Source organism: Gouania willdenowi, chromosome 1 (assembly GCF_900634775.1).
Source record: "Gouania willdenowi chromosome 1, fGouWil2.1, whole genome shotgun sequence".
Classification (NCBI taxonomy): domain Eukaryota; kingdom Metazoa; phylum Chordata; class Actinopteri; order Blenniiformes; family Gobiesocidae; genus Gouania; species Gouania willdenowi.
In genome coordinates this window covers 4,894,161-4,911,591 of record NC_041044.1, presented here as the reverse complement: position 1 = coordinate 4,911,591, position 17,431 = coordinate 4,894,161, and the positions used below count along the sequence as shown (strand labels likewise).

Below are 17,431 nucleotides of genomic sequence, written 5' to 3'. Positions count from 1 at the left end.
AAGTACTACTATCAAAACAAGTGATATGTATATCAAACTGTCAAATTACATTTTTCAAAAAAGTTAAATTTTTGCTTTTACAACAGATTCTGATTCTGTTAAGTTTTTAAATTATTTAAAAACAAAAATTAACATCTATAAAAGTGCTCAGTATGTTTTATGAAAATAAAGTGCAATCAACTTCAAACTAAAATGCATTGATCAGTGAGGTAGTTTAACTAGGTCTGATGTGGTTCACTGTAGCGCTGCAACTAACGATTATTTTTGTAGTCGACTAATCTATTAATTATTTTTTCCATTAGTTGACTGATCACGATTATTTATTTTGTTTTGAAGCACATTTTTTTCAATCGCTAATTTAACTTATCTGCTTAAATCCTCACGCCTGTGAAGCTGACCCTGTTGTAATCTGACAGTGTTTTACAGAAAGGAAATAAAACAATGACAGGAAAAAATAATGCATTTATAAAAGTTGTATTTTCAACATGAAAAATTGTGAACACAATAAAAAATAAATAAATTGCAATTGCTTGTAAAACAAGTTTTGATGAATGAGAAAACGACTTTAATGGAAATTGCCAAAAAAAGGGGGGTGGGCCCCTCGGGCCCCTAATCGAATTGTGCAAGGCATAATCGTAATCTAAGTTGAAATACCTTTGAAACAATATATCACACAACGACGTTCCCATGAATTTGGAAATTACCGAAAAAGGGAAATGATTAAAAATTGGATATTTTTTGGATCGATACGATAGCCGTGCAGTGAAATATCGCAATATATTGCCGAATCGATTTTTGTCTTACACACTTAACATCAAGTAATGTTGTTGTTTTGGATGTTAATGCTTGATAGGTTGACTTTGTTTTATATTTATCAATGCCATTATTTTAGGAAACATGGAATCTGTGTATGAAAAGGATGAATCCTAACTAAAAAAAGTGACTTATTTTACCCATAAACTTCATTTTGAATGAGTGTTTCATGACTGTTCTTTAATACGTGTGTATGTGTTTTTATATTGTGTGCGTGTGCACGAGCGTGTGTGTAACGTTGTTTTTCTTGACCTGATTTCTAAAAGTAAGCCATCCATGGTGAGCAGTGGACAGAATGTGCTTGAGTCAGAGCTGTATATGAGGTCTTCTTTCTCATTCTAACTCTTTCTCTCTCTGTGAGCACACACACACACACACACACACTTGTTTTTTTTTCTGAAGACTGCTTATGAACAGAGGCAGGGCCAGTAACGATGGAGAGAGGAGAAAGACGAGTGATGGAGGGAGGGAGGGAGGGAACAATGATGCAGCCACTCTAAAAATAGCACCGCCTCCAAACCCTTTCTGCCCCATCACTCTCCTCTGCTCTTCCTCTCTGAGATCTTTCCATCCTCTCACCATCTTCTCCTACTGGTAGAAGCAGGAGAAGATCCAGGGCTTCCTTGTGAAGGGATGTCCACTAGGGCTGTACGTTGCCATGAGTCTGACGATACGATTTGCATGTCATGATACGATATATCCTGATGCTCAACCATACAATGTACATTGCAATATCAATAATTAAAAATTTCACCTTTACAAGTACAAAATGGTATGAAATACAATAGAAAAAAGTTAATAATAATTCACTGTAATTCAAGTACCAATATCAAAAACAAGTGGTATGTTTATCGAATTGTCAAATTAAAGTTTTTCAAAAAAGTTTAACTTTTGCTTCTTTTGCTTCTGTTAAGTTCTTAAATTCTTAAAAAAAATTAAAAAGTAACCACTTCTATAAAAGTGTCCAGTATGTTTTTTGAAAATGTGAGCTCAAATGCATTGAGGAGTGAGGTAATCCTATTCTGCTACTCGGTGAAGGCGGTCACATCCTTCTTTGCTCCCTATCTGCCCCAATCTGCTGCTTGTTTAGCCAATTGTGGCTCTAATAGGAGACTCTCTGTGCATTTATACAAAAACCTAAATTATGGAGTTGGTCAGCTCGTCTCTCAATGCAATCGATCAAATTTTTCAACAAAAAGACCGGGTGAGCCCGCGTGTCCGGACGCAACGATTGTGGCTGGATACACCGAGTGACCGGGAGTTTAGATGCTATACATATGTTAGCACAATTAAATTGTTTTTTTCCTTAAGAAAACATGATTTAAAAAATTGATTTGGACAGTTTTTTGGATCAATGTGATAATTGCGATATATCGCCACATTGATTTTTTCTTACACCCTTAGTGTGCATTGCCATAAATGTGACGTTGCGATTAACGATTTGCGTTAAACTAAATTATATGATATCGCGTTATAAAAAATTACAGATTTCTCTTTCACAACTACAATTTTTTTTTCTTTTTTAAACTTGCGAGATCACCTAAATGATAAATCCAGGACTAGTGGTGGAGGACACCCAAAGATCAATAAATGATTTAATGACAAGTGGGTTAAAACCCCAGTATAGTTATTTACATTTTCTTAGAAGGCCTAATTTTAGATCAAAGCACCACAAATGGTATTACATGGTGACGAATCTGATAAAAGCACTTCTGGGTTATTGTTGATATTTTTGTTCTCTTTCCACATTAATAAACTCATTTGAAGAGTGTTCTTAAACAACTGATTATTTTCCTTATTGTACATTAGGGATGTAACGGTTAATCGTAAGGCAGTTAAAAATCGATTCCTAGGTATCACGGTTCACATCGATACTGTGAAAATTGAATCGCAGTACTTTTTTTAAACAGCAGAGGGCGCTATATATATATTTATCCTTCTTTTGTCCAGAAGTGTTTGGTGGTGGGCGGAATCTGCTACTACTTTCTTTATGGCCGCCTTCTACTCTTAAACATGTTCATAAATGATTCCTTACCCCTTTAGCACCGAAAGAATATCTGTAAAAGTCACGTTTTTCTATTAACTGTCTGCTAGTGCATAGCATCTCTTCTTCACTGCAAGAATATCTGCATGCCAACTGACCACTGGGTTACCAGCGCCCTCTGCTGGTCCAAACAAATTTCTGACCTAAATACTGTGCAATGACTGTTTTTTTTTTTTTTTTTAAAGTCCAATTGTTAAGGCACAAAATACATTTTCAGTTGCACTTTTAAAAAGAAAAAGAACTATTATGCAGTTTTGCATTGTTAACTATCGAACCAGAATTTAAATTAATAGGCTTCTTCTTCATTTGTATTGATCTTTTATTTATTTCATTCAAGATTTATTTTTAGTTAAATTGCATTGTTTTGAATAGTATATCAAGGGATTCTTTTGACAATGAAAGGAATATTTTTCAATCATCATTCATTTACAGTCCCATTTTGTGAAATAAATTGTATCGTGAACCCAGTATCATCCCACGATAGAAATGGTAAATTCCCATGTCGGAAATTAGCGAGGGCCGCGGGCCATTTGTCCCTCAATTTAGCCAAGAATGCCCATAAAAACCTTGTTCCAGGGGCCAAAATTGCCCACAAGTTTGTTGTCAACAACTTATTATTCTCTGAAGAGGAGCGCTGTTCACGGCAGCTTCACAGGGGAGCCTCCACGGTGTGCACCACCGCCGCTCCTGCCCCCAGCTCTCTCACACCCACAGACGGCGGTGCTCGTTACGGCTACCTGAAGCTGCCGAGCTGCGATACATCATGGACCGCTACTTGGTTAAAACCAGACATTCATCCAACAAAGGGAACCGATTCAAGTTCCTCCGTCAGATCCACCCAAAGTTCCACAAACTAAACTAAAGCTAACTATGCTAAGCTAACACACTGACACACAAACTGGGCTAAGAGCTAATGCTAACCACTCCATATAAGGAATACCAAGTAAAAATATTAAAAGAACACGTCTTGCTGTCATAAAGCCACTGATTTGTTTATGGTCAGATTTAACACCTGTATGGAGGATAAAAGCCAAACATGTCACACGTTGTGTGAAATAAATATTAATGTCTCTATTCATTCGTCCCAATTTGTGAAATGCAATATTTTTTAATTATATTTCACGTGTTCACAGACAAAGCTGGTCCCATTAGCCTAATGTAACTATTGAGATTATTACACATAAATATACTGAATGATTAAATCATCAGCTTGATCTGGTTTAATTATAGGAAATCAGAGTTATTTATCAATCATAACTTTATGTAACTCATTATCAGATAAATGAAACGAGACTCAGCAACAGTAAAAACACTAATGAAGTTATTTTTGCTTTTCTTGTGCTTTTTTTTTTAATTTTAACTAAGAAAATAAATGAATTACATACAATAACACTAATAGAATTACCCACATGCACTATCCATCCATCCATCTTCAAACCCTCTAATTCCCATTTATCAGGGTCGCGGGGGTCTGCCGGTGCCAATTTCCAGCTCTCATTGGGCGCTGGGCGGGGGTACACCCTGGACCGGGCGCCAGTCCATCACAGGGCCCACATGCACTAATACATTCAATAGAATATCAGCTCATCAACTCTTTGAGTCAGCAGCTATTGTAGCCTTTTTTATTGTGTCTAGTGTTGATGTATTCAAATTTATTTGTATTTGTAAGGAACCTATTTTATTTCTATTATTTATTTATTGTGATGTTTATTGTTATCGTGATAAATACCAGAAACTGAATAGCGTTTAGCTTTAAAGTAAGGCTGGAATAGAGATTAAAAAAAACAACAAAACCAAACCCAACTTTAGCTTAAATTTAAATTTAGCCCCTCTGAGAGTTATGCATTTCAAAGATTTCCGCACCGGTAGCACTCGCTCACGAGGCACGTGACCCCCCATGCCGTGAAAAATTCTTGTTGAGAACCCTGGTGACGTTAGTTTTATGCTAAACATTTATTTCAAACAACCTGTGACATGTTTATCCTTCCATAAAAGTGTTAAATCTTACCATAACTAAACCTTTGTGATTTGATGACTGTAAGCTCTGTACTTTTTACTTGGTCTCTTCCTTTTATGAAGTCGTTAGCATTAGCTCTTAGCCCAGCCTTATGTTTTGGTGGGTTAGCTTAACTTAGCATGCTTTAGTCCAGTTTCCAGATCATAATGGTTGCTAGCAGCGTACATCTCTGTCACCGTGTTAGCATAAAGCGTTGGTATAATGTTATTGTCACTGGTATAAACCTTGGAATGAAATTTGAAAAGAAATCAGTGTTGTCACAAATTATTTCTAATGTTTCCAAAACAAGGCACAACTGATGCAATAGCTGGTTTTTTTAAATATTATTATTCATCATCACATTTCACAGAAGACTAACTAACTGTATGATATGAAATATTCTAATTTGTTCCTCCAGTAACTCTCCTAATAGATTACTTTCCCTACAAACTCTCTCTCTTTTCTCCAGCTCTTCAGCATCGTGATCTTTGGCTGCATCGCTAACGAGGGTTACATCAACCGCCCCCAACAGGTGGAGGAGTTCTGCATCTTCAACAGCAACCAGAACGCCTGTAACTACGGTGTGTTCATGGGCTCCATGGCCTTCCTCTGCTGCGTGGCTTTCCTGGCCCTCGACGTCTACTTCCCTCAGATCAGCAGCGTCAAAGACCGCAAGAAAGTAGTGCTGGCAGACGTTGGAGTTTCAGGTACAACTCAGCGTTTATTCATCACTTCACTCATTTTCACGTCATTCCATATCATATCATATCATATCATCATATTACCAGAGGTGGCAAAAGTACTAGTCAAGTTAAAGTATAGATACTTGAATAAAAAATTACTCTGGTAAAAGTATTGTAGAAGTGGAAGCTGTGTGTGACCACCTGGAGCTGTATGACACGCCCTTTATAACCGGGACAGGACTAGGAAGGATTTGGCGTGGAGGAGAATCAGTGAGGAGGTGGTAGTAGCAGGTAAAAGTTCTCTCTGTAGCGCTGAGCTAGCATAGCATTAGCCGCTTTTAATTACACCGGCTTTTTTCACCGGTGGTTTATGTTTATGAGCGGAGAAAAAGGAGAGCAGCTCCTGGCTTCAGCAGGCAGTGAAACTCACCGAGTTGGATGTGTCGCTGGTGAGTGAACGCAGCATTAGCCAATCAGGACGCAGAACACAATGCGCGTTCTTACGCTGTAAAAAAAAAATGCATCCAAAATTGCTCTCTAAAAAATATCCGTAAAACACTGAGGCCGCAAAAGGTGAACCGCGATATAGCGAAGGACTACTGTATATAGCGTCTTTTTACGTCATGATGTCATCTTCATAGATCTTAATAGTAACAAGCTCGAATGTATAGATATTTGTTTCAAAAAAGTAAAAAGTAAAAGTAAAAAAAAACAACAAAAAAAAATACTCATGTAAAGTACAAATACAAATAAGTATTTGTACTTTATTACTTGTCATGTCTGCAGTTAACACATTTCCATTTCATTGTCTTTTCCTAAACTTACAGGACAAACAAGCCTAATACAGTGACTAGGGAAGTTAGGATATATCCTAAATCAGCTAAAAATAAATGCAAATATGAGGGAATTCAAATGGGTACAGCACAGCATGTGCTTTGATACTCTGCTTTAACAATAGGGGGTGCTGTGACTGTTTTAGTGACACTTGTTTTGACGTCACACTCGACTAAACCAAGGGCAGCAGCAGGAGAAGAGCATTAATCAGGTCAAAAAAAGAAAACACGGGGAGCAGTTAGCGTTAATATAAGGAACTGATCAACATCCCTCATCAGTCAAAATATACTGTATTAGGTGAACATTTGGGAACATTTTGACTAATCAGTGTTTTTCCCTAATATGCTTTATACTGTGTTTATTCTTTATGTTTGTGTCTTTTGGTTCATGCAGCGTTCTGGTCCTTCATGTGGTTTGTGGGTTTTTGTTTCCTGGCCAATCAGTGGCAAGTGACCAAGTCAGAGGACAACCCTCTGAGAGAGGGAGGAGATGCTGCTCGGGCAGCCATCACCTTTGCTTTCTTCTCCATCTTTACCTGGGTAAGACACACACGCACACACGCACACACACACACACACACGCGCACGTGCACGCACGCACACACACGCACACGCACACGCACACACACACACACACACACACACACACACGCACACACATGCACGCCACGGCAAGCCGTTTTAACATTTAATAAGTAGCAGTAATTGTAATTGTACATATCTATAATTCAATTTTGACATGTCATTCCAATTACACAAATCCATCATGTAATTTTGACTAGTTGTCCCATTCAAATTTTATTTCAGATATCTACAATTCAATTTTGACATATTTCAATTCTATATATTATATAATCATATAATACTCGATATCTATAATTGTTCTTACTTTTCAGATATCATAAACTAATTTGTTGACAGCTGAAATTCAATATTTTTTGTTTTATCTTTAAAATAATGAAAATAAAATTTAAAATTGAAAGAACTCAGATTATTAATACAATAATAAATAAATAAAATAAAATATTAAATTAAATTAATTTTACCGGTACTCTCAATTAAATTACAAATATGTCAGCTTGGAATTGTAACTAGTAAGAATGTAATTTTAGATATCTACAATTCCAACTAGTCAGAATTGAATTAAATATATCAAAAAAGAGACTTTACACAAGTTAAAATAACACACCCAGAATGCAATTTTTGATATCTGAAATGGAAAATACTTTTTCACTAGTTACACACATTATTTTTAACATGTGAAAAATTATTTACTGATATCTGTAAATCAGTTTTTTACTAGTCAAAATGTAATGATCACACGTGAAAATATACTTGTAACATGTCACAATTGTTTTCCAGATATTTAAAATAATTCATAAATGCCATATATATACACACACACACACACACACACACGCACGGGACAGGGGGTCCTGAACACTCTAGTGTGTAAATCCACCTGTGACACCTTTGCTTCACGTTGTGCGTGTGATTGACAAATGTTCCTCCAACAGGGCGCCCTGACTTTGATCTCTCTGGAGAAGTTAAAGAACGTGTCCTTTGAAGAGGAATACACTAAACTGTTCCCCCCCCCTCAGCCTCACCCGCCTTTAGTCTGACACACGTTTTCTGTGTCAGGGCATTTATTCACTGATGGAAATCACTGATCAGGGGCTCAATGTTGGAACACAGACACTACTTTATGTCAAATAATGAACTACCAGTTTAAAAAAAAGCAGAACTTGATATTTTTCTTTACTTTTGAAGACTTTTATTTCTCGATCTGAACAAAGCACCCTCTTCCTCTTTGGTGTTTCTTTACGTAGAATGTTTGTTGTGAGCAGCAGTTCACCCTTTGTTCTACATGTTGCCATGACAACCCTTTGAATGCTCATGTTATGTTTTGCATTTGTGTGTTAAACATGAAGTTCACTGTGTTTTTGTTGTGATTGATGGAAACTGAAGTGCATCTTTATTCATAATTATTATTAGTGCACGTTTAGCCTCCAGTGCTAAAATAATAAATATCCTATTCAACTCACACATCATTTAAACTTAACGTCATTTGTTCAGCTGTCATGCCGCCCTCCTCCTGCACTGATCTAGTCCATTTTTGGCAGTTGTTTTTCAAAATCCACTTTCTTTCCACTCTCGTTTTAAAGTTTCCCCATCAGTTCACACTTTTCCTTTTCGTATTTGTTCCCTCGTCTTTCTCTAATCATATGTAATTACAGGCTAAATTATTTTAAGTTGTGCTAAACTTACTCACTAATGTATACACAGCACTGAGATGATTTGACGTCCAACCGTTTGCTACACATGCTAAAGCTAACATTAGCCCACCAGTTTGAGGTGCTTTAGGTGGAAGGACCATTTCTTCCACAATGTGACACAGAAACAGAACAAAATGTGTCTGTAACATCTGACAACAACCAACAGGAAAAACTCTCCATTTTTCACGTGCTTTTGGTTTCTCCCTCACTCTCAACCTTTAAAGCACAGATGGGCAACTTTTATCACAGCAGGGTCACAAAAATATGATTGTTTCTGATCTGACTCACAACATTTCATCCAAACTGAGTTTTTTTTTTGTTGTGTTGTGTTTTTGGAGTCATTTCGTTTTGTTTTTCCCCCCAGTTTTTTGGAGTCGTTATGTGTATTTTTGTTGGTTTGTTATATTCCTTTTTTATTGATGTTTTATATTTTGTGTCGTTTTGTGTTTTCTCTGACATTTTGTGTACTTGTTTTTCATTTTGGGGGTTATTTTTTCATTTTTTTTGTTGATGTTTGGTGTATTTTTTGTCCTTTTGTGTATTTGCCAGTAATTGTTTGGGCCTTTTTTCAGTCACTTTTTTTCTGCCATTTTGTCTGTTTTGATGGGTTATTTTTTTGTAATGTTTATATTTTGTGTATTTTTTGTCCTATTGTGTATTTTTGCTGTCCTTTTGTGTATTTAGCAGTCATTTTGTGTTTTTGGGCGTCATTTTATGTATTTCTGTTGATGTTTTGTGTATTTTTGTTGTTGTTTTGTGTATTTTTGTTGTTGTTTTGTGTATTTATCTGTACATTTGTATGTTTTTTTTAGTCATTTTGTGTATTTTAGGGGTTGTTTTTTCATATTTTTGTTGATGTTTGGTGTGTATTTTTTGTGTATTTTGTGTCTTTTTTCTGTCGTTTTGTCTGTTTTGGGGGTCGTTTTTTTGTAATGTTTATGTTTTGAGTAATTTTTGTCCTATTGTATATTTTTGTTGTCTTTTTGTGTATTTAGCAGTCAATTTGTGATTTTCTCTGTCGTTTAGTGTTTTCGGGGTCATTTTGTGTATTTCTGTTGATGTTTTATGTATTTTTGTTGTCCTTTTGTGTATTTATCTGTACATTTGTATGTTTTTTTTCAGTCTTGTGTATTTTTTTTTCATTTTGTATGTTTTTGTGCATCTATTTTGGGGGTCGTGCTAAATTACCCTCCGGTTGCTCGTTGCCCATCTGCTTAAAACCCTAAGAAGTGATGTTTTTTTCAGGGTTTGGTTTTCCCAGCTCATCACCTGTTACAAACTAAATGACTTTTTCAAACTCACGAGCTTTCTGGCAAACTAACCACTGTTTCCTCTTCTTTCTGCTCTAACATCACCTCTGTTTTAACACCGTCCCCCATCACATCCCCCCTCTCTCTCTCTCTCTTTCATCCATCTTCACCACACCACATCAAAGGCTGGCCAGTCCTTCCTGGCCTTCCAAAAGTACAAGCTCGGGGCCGACTCCGCCCTCTTCTCGCAGGACTACACAGACCCCAGCCAGGACGCGGCCGGGGCGCCGTACACCTCGTTTGGGGGGGATGATTTGGAGAGTCCAGGAGGAGGAGGTCAGACCAACAGTGATGGAGCCTTTGATGGAAGTGGAGGATATCAACGTCAAGACTACTGAGAGCAACAGGAAGGATGTGAATGAGGTTGATTTTAAGTAATGTTTTAGCCACAGATTCCCACGGTGCGCGGTCAGTCTTGGGTTAAACGTGCCCAACACCAGTCGGTTGTTGTGACTCACAGACATAACAACACCAAGCTCAGTAAAGTGTCTCCAATTTAAGTTCTTCCTTTCTTTCCCTTGTTTTTTGTGTGGTTTGTGACCATCAAACCAGTGCTAACGACACTGAGACTTTGATTACTTGTGATTGGCTGAGAGGAATCACATGGTTTCGTTCCAATACATTATTAGCAGAGCCGTATAGAGAGAGAGAGAGAGTTGCGACAGCTCCGTTCACTCCAATGGTTCTTTTTTTGTTTTTTTAACAGCAATGGCAGCTCATGGAGCCTCACAATAGTTCCCGTAAATGAGCAGTTGACTGTTGCAGCACAATGAAACTACTGCGGATTAGACAGTCTGTGATGCACTTTTGAACGGTAAGACCTTTAAATAATCATGTTGGATATTATTATCATCAGCGTATCTAATAACTTCCGTGAACAAATTGAGGTTACCTGAATCACGTGACGGTAAAGCATTTCGAACTTCCGTTGTCGCAATATCACTCTTTCTGTACGGCTCTGATCATTAGCATTAGTTTGGGAAAAGCAGTCACTCTAGACCAGTGGTCTCAACCTTTTCAGCCCGTAACCCCCAAAATAAAGGTCTCAGAGAGCGAGGACCCCCACTGTAGCTGAAGGTGGTTGAACACAGACATGAACATTGAAGAACAGTCATGTGGAGACAGGACCATCTATAAGGGGGAATAAAGGGGAGAGATTTTTGGGGTCCATCCATAAAGTCAGTAAGATGATGGTTTATTGTTCTATGAATCTGTGATAACCACATTTATTTATTCATCTGAATAATATCCACTGTTATCCAGGAACGTTTATTATTATTATAAAGTCATCTTAAAGATGGAAATCATTGTTTTAATCAGAAATGAAATAGGTTAAAAGTGACTAAAAATGGTGGAAACGGTGGTGAAATGCGATTTAAGAAAAAAAACACACAGAAATTGGTTAAAAGTTGCAAATTAGAGTGTTCAAAAATGTACAGGAAAAAGTGATAAATAAAAAAAGTTCAAAGTGTCAATATTGCATCTATAAATGGGAGAGCTTTTTGGGGCCTATCATGCATCGTCAGCAAAATGATGGTTCATTGTTGTATGACATGGTTTAAAGTGTCAATATTGGAACAATTAGTTTAAACTGGCAAATAATGGGCATTGCAAATTGTGAATGTGGTTAAATTGGCAAAAATAAGCATGAAATATGGTGAAAAGAGGTTTACAGTGACAGTCATGGGTCAACATATGTGACATTAGGTGGAAAAGTGGTGGAAAGGGTTTATAAGTGCTGAAAATGTCTTGAAAGTGTAAAAAATTTGATGGAGAAGTGTCAGAAATGGGAGTAATGTCACAAAAATATGGCAAGAAAAAGTGATGAAAATAGGGTAAAAATAAGCAAAAATGGGCTCAAATTGTTCAGGAAATATTATTGGTTTCTTGAAAGCATCTGGTGACCCCCTCCCAGTGTTTTACGACCCCAAATGGGTTCCTGACCCTAAGGTTGAGAGCCGCTGATCTAGGCTACTGTCTTGATACAAATTCAACTTGTGTTTAACTTCAACCCACTTTAACATTCAGCTTCATCTTGTTTTCAGCATCTTTTGGCTTCTTTTTGGTGCCGTTGCACAGAGTTATGTTATGTTATGTTATGTTATGTTATGTTATGTTATGTTATGTTATGTTATGTTATGTTATGTTAAAGGCTCTCAGTCCTGCGTTAAATCCATCACTTGTAGTGATGTCACTCAGATCCACTCCACTTACAATTACATCACAATTAGCTTTTAATAAATAAAACAGATTTCCTCCAGGAACAACTTTTTTCTTCTCTCTTTTGGTAAAGCTAAAGAGGTTTAACATTTACATCTTTAACTTTTCTTGTTTTTTTCTAGAGCAACCAAAAACAGCACAAGTTGTTATTTGGACTGAAAAAGCTGCTAAATGATCTAAAAAGCTGCTAAATGATCTAAAAAGCTGTTAAATGATATAAAAAGCTGTTAAATGATCTAAAAAGCTGTTAAATGATATAAAAAGCTGTTAAATGATCTAAAAAGCTGCTAAATGATCTAGAAATCAGGCTGAATGCTTCACTCCAATAAAAAACAATGGGATGTTTACAGGCAGTGGTGCCTTGTGACATCATCAATCACATGACTTCAAGATGGATGGAGGAACACAGGCTCTAAAACTGTAAAATAGTCCAATTTTTAAAAGTTAATGAAGCACATATGGTGCATAATAACGTGTTTCGTTAGACATAGATCTATGAATAAAATTTCAAAGATTTTCAACCACATTTGTAAAAAACAGTGGAGGATCCCTTTAATGTAAACGTGAATATTTTTATGAATAATGCACCAAGTTAGAGTTACTTTCTACTATTTGCAGCAATAGATCTCTGAGAATCTCCTCCATATTCAAGTAAATCTGATATTGTGACTGAGATATTCTGAACCGAAAATTGAATTGAATTGCTAATCGACTTCCTGAATTCAAGATAACTCTAAATTATTGATTCTAATAATCGCCACTATTTAAGACTAACACATTACATCATAGGAAGCATTATGTCATTTTTGTACCCCATCACTTTTAATCATTCCAGACTAAAACAAACATCATGGTATTAAATCAGCTGCTCCACAATATTATATATTAATCATCCTGATTGTTATGTCATCCATGCATCATATTTCTTTTCTTTTTATTATTAAAATCGGGTATTTAAATCTGATAAATAGCTGAATTTCTTTCAAAGAATGAGATATATTGTATGTTGTTGTTATAAAAACATGTAAATCAATAGTTCAGTATATTTCAGTATTTAAAAGAAGAAATTATGTTTTATTTTAGGGCGTTAAGCAAAAAAAAAAAAAAAAAGCAAAGGTACATTTCTGGTCTGTTGAGTGTCGTATTGATGGATAGAAGCTTTCACTCCCCACTCTGTGTTCTTTTCACTATAAAAGGAGAGATTTATTTTTGGGATAACTATACTAGCTCTAAAAGTATAGCAACTTAAAAAAATGATCAAAGTGTATATGCTCATGTATACTTTATCCTTGAGATCCATGTAGACGTAGAACTGTGTGATGCTCTCTGTGAAATCCATGTAAGACAAAATGAAAATATTGACATGTACAAATGTATGTTTTTGATGTGTCTGATTTTAACCAATAAAATAATGAAAGAAATGCTGAAGACACAGATTTTGGCAAACTTTTTATTATTATAACATAAATGAATAGATTAGAATGAGCAGAAGAAAAGGAAAAAAATCACACGTTTTTATATAAATAGTGTAAAAACAACACGTTTCCACATGGTCAACAATGAAAAAGTAGCGTGAACCAACAAATGATCACCACTTATTGTTGGAGGAGTTTATTTATTAGACTTTATTACAGATATGGGCAACTGGTGGCTCGGGGGCCATATGTGGGCTTTTGGTTTGATTTTGACCCTATAAACACAAAATGACAATAATTATACAACTGAGAAATATACAAAAGAACAACAAAAATACACAAAATGACTCCAAAAAATTAATAGAAAAAAGCTCAAGAACGGGATAAAAAATGCACAAAAGGTCAACACAGGTACACAAAATGACAACAATTATACAACTGAGAAATATACAAAACTGAAAACAAAAATATACCAAAGATCAACAAAATGACTATAAAATCATCACAAATTAACAGAAAAACCTACGGGAAGCCAATACAAATACACCAAATGACAACAATTATCGACAAAAACACACAAAATGACCCCAAAAAGCATAAACAAATTAACGGAAAAAACCACAAGTAGACAATAAAAATACACAAGAATGTAGAAAATGGCAACAATTATACAACGGAGAAATATACAAAACATCAACACAAATACACAAAATTAAAGACGAAAATACACAAAATGACAACAATTATACAACTGAGAAATATACAAAACTGAAAACAAAAATATACCAAAGATCAACAAAATGACTATAAAATCATCACAAATTAACAGAAAAACCTACGGGAAGCCAATACAAATACACCAAATGACAACAATTATCGACAAAAACACACAAAATGACCCCAAAAAGCATAAACAAATTAACGGAAAAAACCACAAGTAGACAATAAAAATACACAAGAATGTAGAAAATGGCAACAATTATACAACGGAGAAATATACAAAACATCAACACAAATACACAAAATTAAAAACGAAAATATACAAAATGACAAACAATTGTACACAAAAATAAGTGAATATTACACAGAAACAAGTGAAAAATATGTATAAACATTTTAAAACGGAGAAATGCAAACAATAAAATTAAAAAAAAACAATAAAAAATACAGAAAGATAAAAGATTGGTCATTGTTTTAAATGCTGACATGAACGTTGATCATGTGACCCTCACCCGAGGATCAGACAAACGCATTTTTGTGGCAACGCTGTAATAAAAATTAACCAATGTTTGCTTTACTGGATATGAACCCCTTTCAAAATAAAAGTCAAGCTCTTTTTCTCTTATTTCATGCTCAGGGAAATGTCCGTTACATACTGAAATAAATATAGTTCATAATGTCTGCGTTAAAATATGGAATGTATAAGTAATATATTAGGATGCAAGTGAACGATGAAATAAATTGTATTAATTAGGAATTATTATTATTGTAATAATCAGTCAGTGCCCTCTAGTGGTTTATAAGAGGATGTTTAAAAAAATATGGTTCTGAACTTCCTTCAAACCAAGTGTGATTACTTTGAGTTTGATATAAAATTATTTGTGACTTTAAATGGGAGCTCCACTTTTTTGGAACTGGTAATGCAAATAATAATAATAATAACTAGAACTAGAACTGCAAGCAGTTATGAAAGGGGGCCAAGCCTTCCCGCGCGACTCTGACCCCAGGTTTCGTGGAGCCCGTGGAAGTACGTCACGAGGATGACGGGCTGGTGGCGAGCGTCAGGACACAAGCCAACGTGTCATTCGCTGTGAACAGGTGGATATGAAGTTTTGGAAGATATGATTTAAAGTGTGAAAGTTACAGGCCAAAATGCATTTGCATCCATTATAGCGCCACCTAGTGGTGCACGTTTTGGTATGGGTGATCTGTGTGCTCTTCTATAGTTACCCTGTAAATTTCACAAACCTCAACATATTTCTTCAGCTGAAATAAAGGTTTGTTTATTTATATGTTATGTAGTAATAAGCCACGCCCACTTTGACCAATCGCGATTAACTTTGAGATACAGTCCCAGGAGCGACCCAAGGTCATACCCACCAAATTTGGTAAAAATCGGTTTTGCCATTTAGGAGATATAAATTTCTCATAATTGCAGTGCCCCCTAGAGGCCTAATTTATTCAAATTTGGCTCATACGCCCAAAGCCACATGCCAACCAAGGATCTCTGAATTGGTGGTGTTAGCAATTATTTTGACCAAGATATGCAACAGTTTGCGTTTTAATAGCGAGCTAGAAAACTTTACTCGTTAATATTTTGCGCATATTTTGCCCGAACATTTTTTTTTGCTGAACTTCAGATCAGGTCCAATTGAAGACTCTACGTGCCAAGTTTCACGCTGATTGGACAAAACCCCAAAGAGGAATTTGAAAAAGTAGATTTTGATATGTCGTGACTTACAAAGAGCAATGTGCTGTGGGAGTGGGCGTGGCCTATGTCAGAAGATGCGACTCTATGTAGGGAACATGTGGATATGAAGTTTTTAAAGATGTGAATTAAATTGTGAAAGTTAAAGGCCAAAATGTTTTTGCAATTATAGCAATTTCTGGTATGGGTGGTCTGTGTGGTCTTCTATATCTACACTGTAAAATTCACTGCCCTCAACATAACAATTCAGCAGAAATGAATGTTTATTTATTTATGTGTTATGGTGTAATAAGCCACACCCACTTTGACCAATCGCAAATAATTTTGAGATATTGCCTCAGGAGGGACCCAAGATCATACCCTCCAAATTTGGTAAAAATTGGTCCTGCCATTTAAGACATATAAATATTCGTTATTTGTAGCGCCCCCTAGTGGTCTACATCATTTAAATTTGGCGCATTTCCTCACAGTCACATGCCAACTAAGGATCTGAAATTTGGTTTGTTAGCATTTATTTTGACCGAGATATGCGCCAGTTTGCATTTTTATTGCTAGCTAGAAAACTTTACTCGGTAATAATTTGTGCATAATTTACCCGAACAACCTCATTTTGTTAACTGTATATAACGTCTAACTGAAGACTCTACATGCCAAGTTTCACGCTGATTGAACAAACCCCAAGCAGGATTTTGAAAACGTAGGTTTTCCAGTTTTTGCAATTTTGCTCCAGGCGTGGCCGAGCCTAGCCCAGGTGATTCAGTGCTATTCAAGGAATCTGTGGATATGAAGGTTTTAAATTTGCAACAAACGGTGTGGGAGTTATTGGCCAAAACGCGTTGAACTTTGTTATAGCGCCACCTGCTGGCGGATATTTGTGAATTTTTGCGTCCAAGGTCCCCTGGGGGTTTTGGACCCAACCACCAAAGGGCACCGCCCTACCGTGCACGGTTTATTCTGCAGCACCACTTTTACCAACAGAACTATAAAAGGTAACAATTATAATCCTTACAATTACAATAGGAAGCGCGTATGCTTACATATGCGGTTCCCTGGCCCCGCGGGCTTGGCCCCCTAATAATAATAATAATAATATTATTAAAATTTTTTAAAGAATAATAAGATTAGAGGATATTTGATATAAATATATGCGTTTAAAAAAAATCTTGGCAAACACTATCACTAGTTTTTACCTCATTTATTTTATTACTAGATTAGTTAAATCTTCTAGTTTAATAAAACACATCGATATTCTAATCAAATCCAGACTTTATCTTCATGTTGGAAAATGTAACTTTCTTATATTAATAAAGACAGATTTTTCACAGTGAGGGCCACAAAAATATGATTTTATCTAAGGCCCATATTATCTACATTCATGTCAGCATTTAGAATAACGACCAATCCAAGCATTAA

The 17,431-nt window shown here is 35.9% G+C and overlaps 1 protein-coding gene across 2 annotated transcripts in view; it reads left to right on the top strand.

Moving 5' to 3' along the window:
- Positions 1–11,087, top strand: part of syngr1b (synaptogyrin 1b) — a 28,830-nt gene extending 17,743 nt beyond the window's left edge. The window contains exons 2-4 of one of the 2 annotated variants that reach the window (XM_028460323.1): positions 5,323–5,560; positions 6,764–6,909; positions 10,081–11,087. In XM_028460323.1, the coding sequence (XP_028316124.1) occupies positions 5,323–5,560; positions 6,764–6,909; positions 10,081–10,293 (597 nt within the window). In that variant the 3' untranslated portion in view covers positions 10,294–11,087. Of the gene's footprint in view, positions 1–5,322; positions 5,561–6,763; positions 6,910–7,886; positions 8,999–10,080 lie in introns of those variants that run through there. The other variant, XM_028460330.1, reaches the window with a different exon arrangement.
- The last annotated feature ends 6,344 nt before the right edge of the window (positions 11,088–17,431 follow it).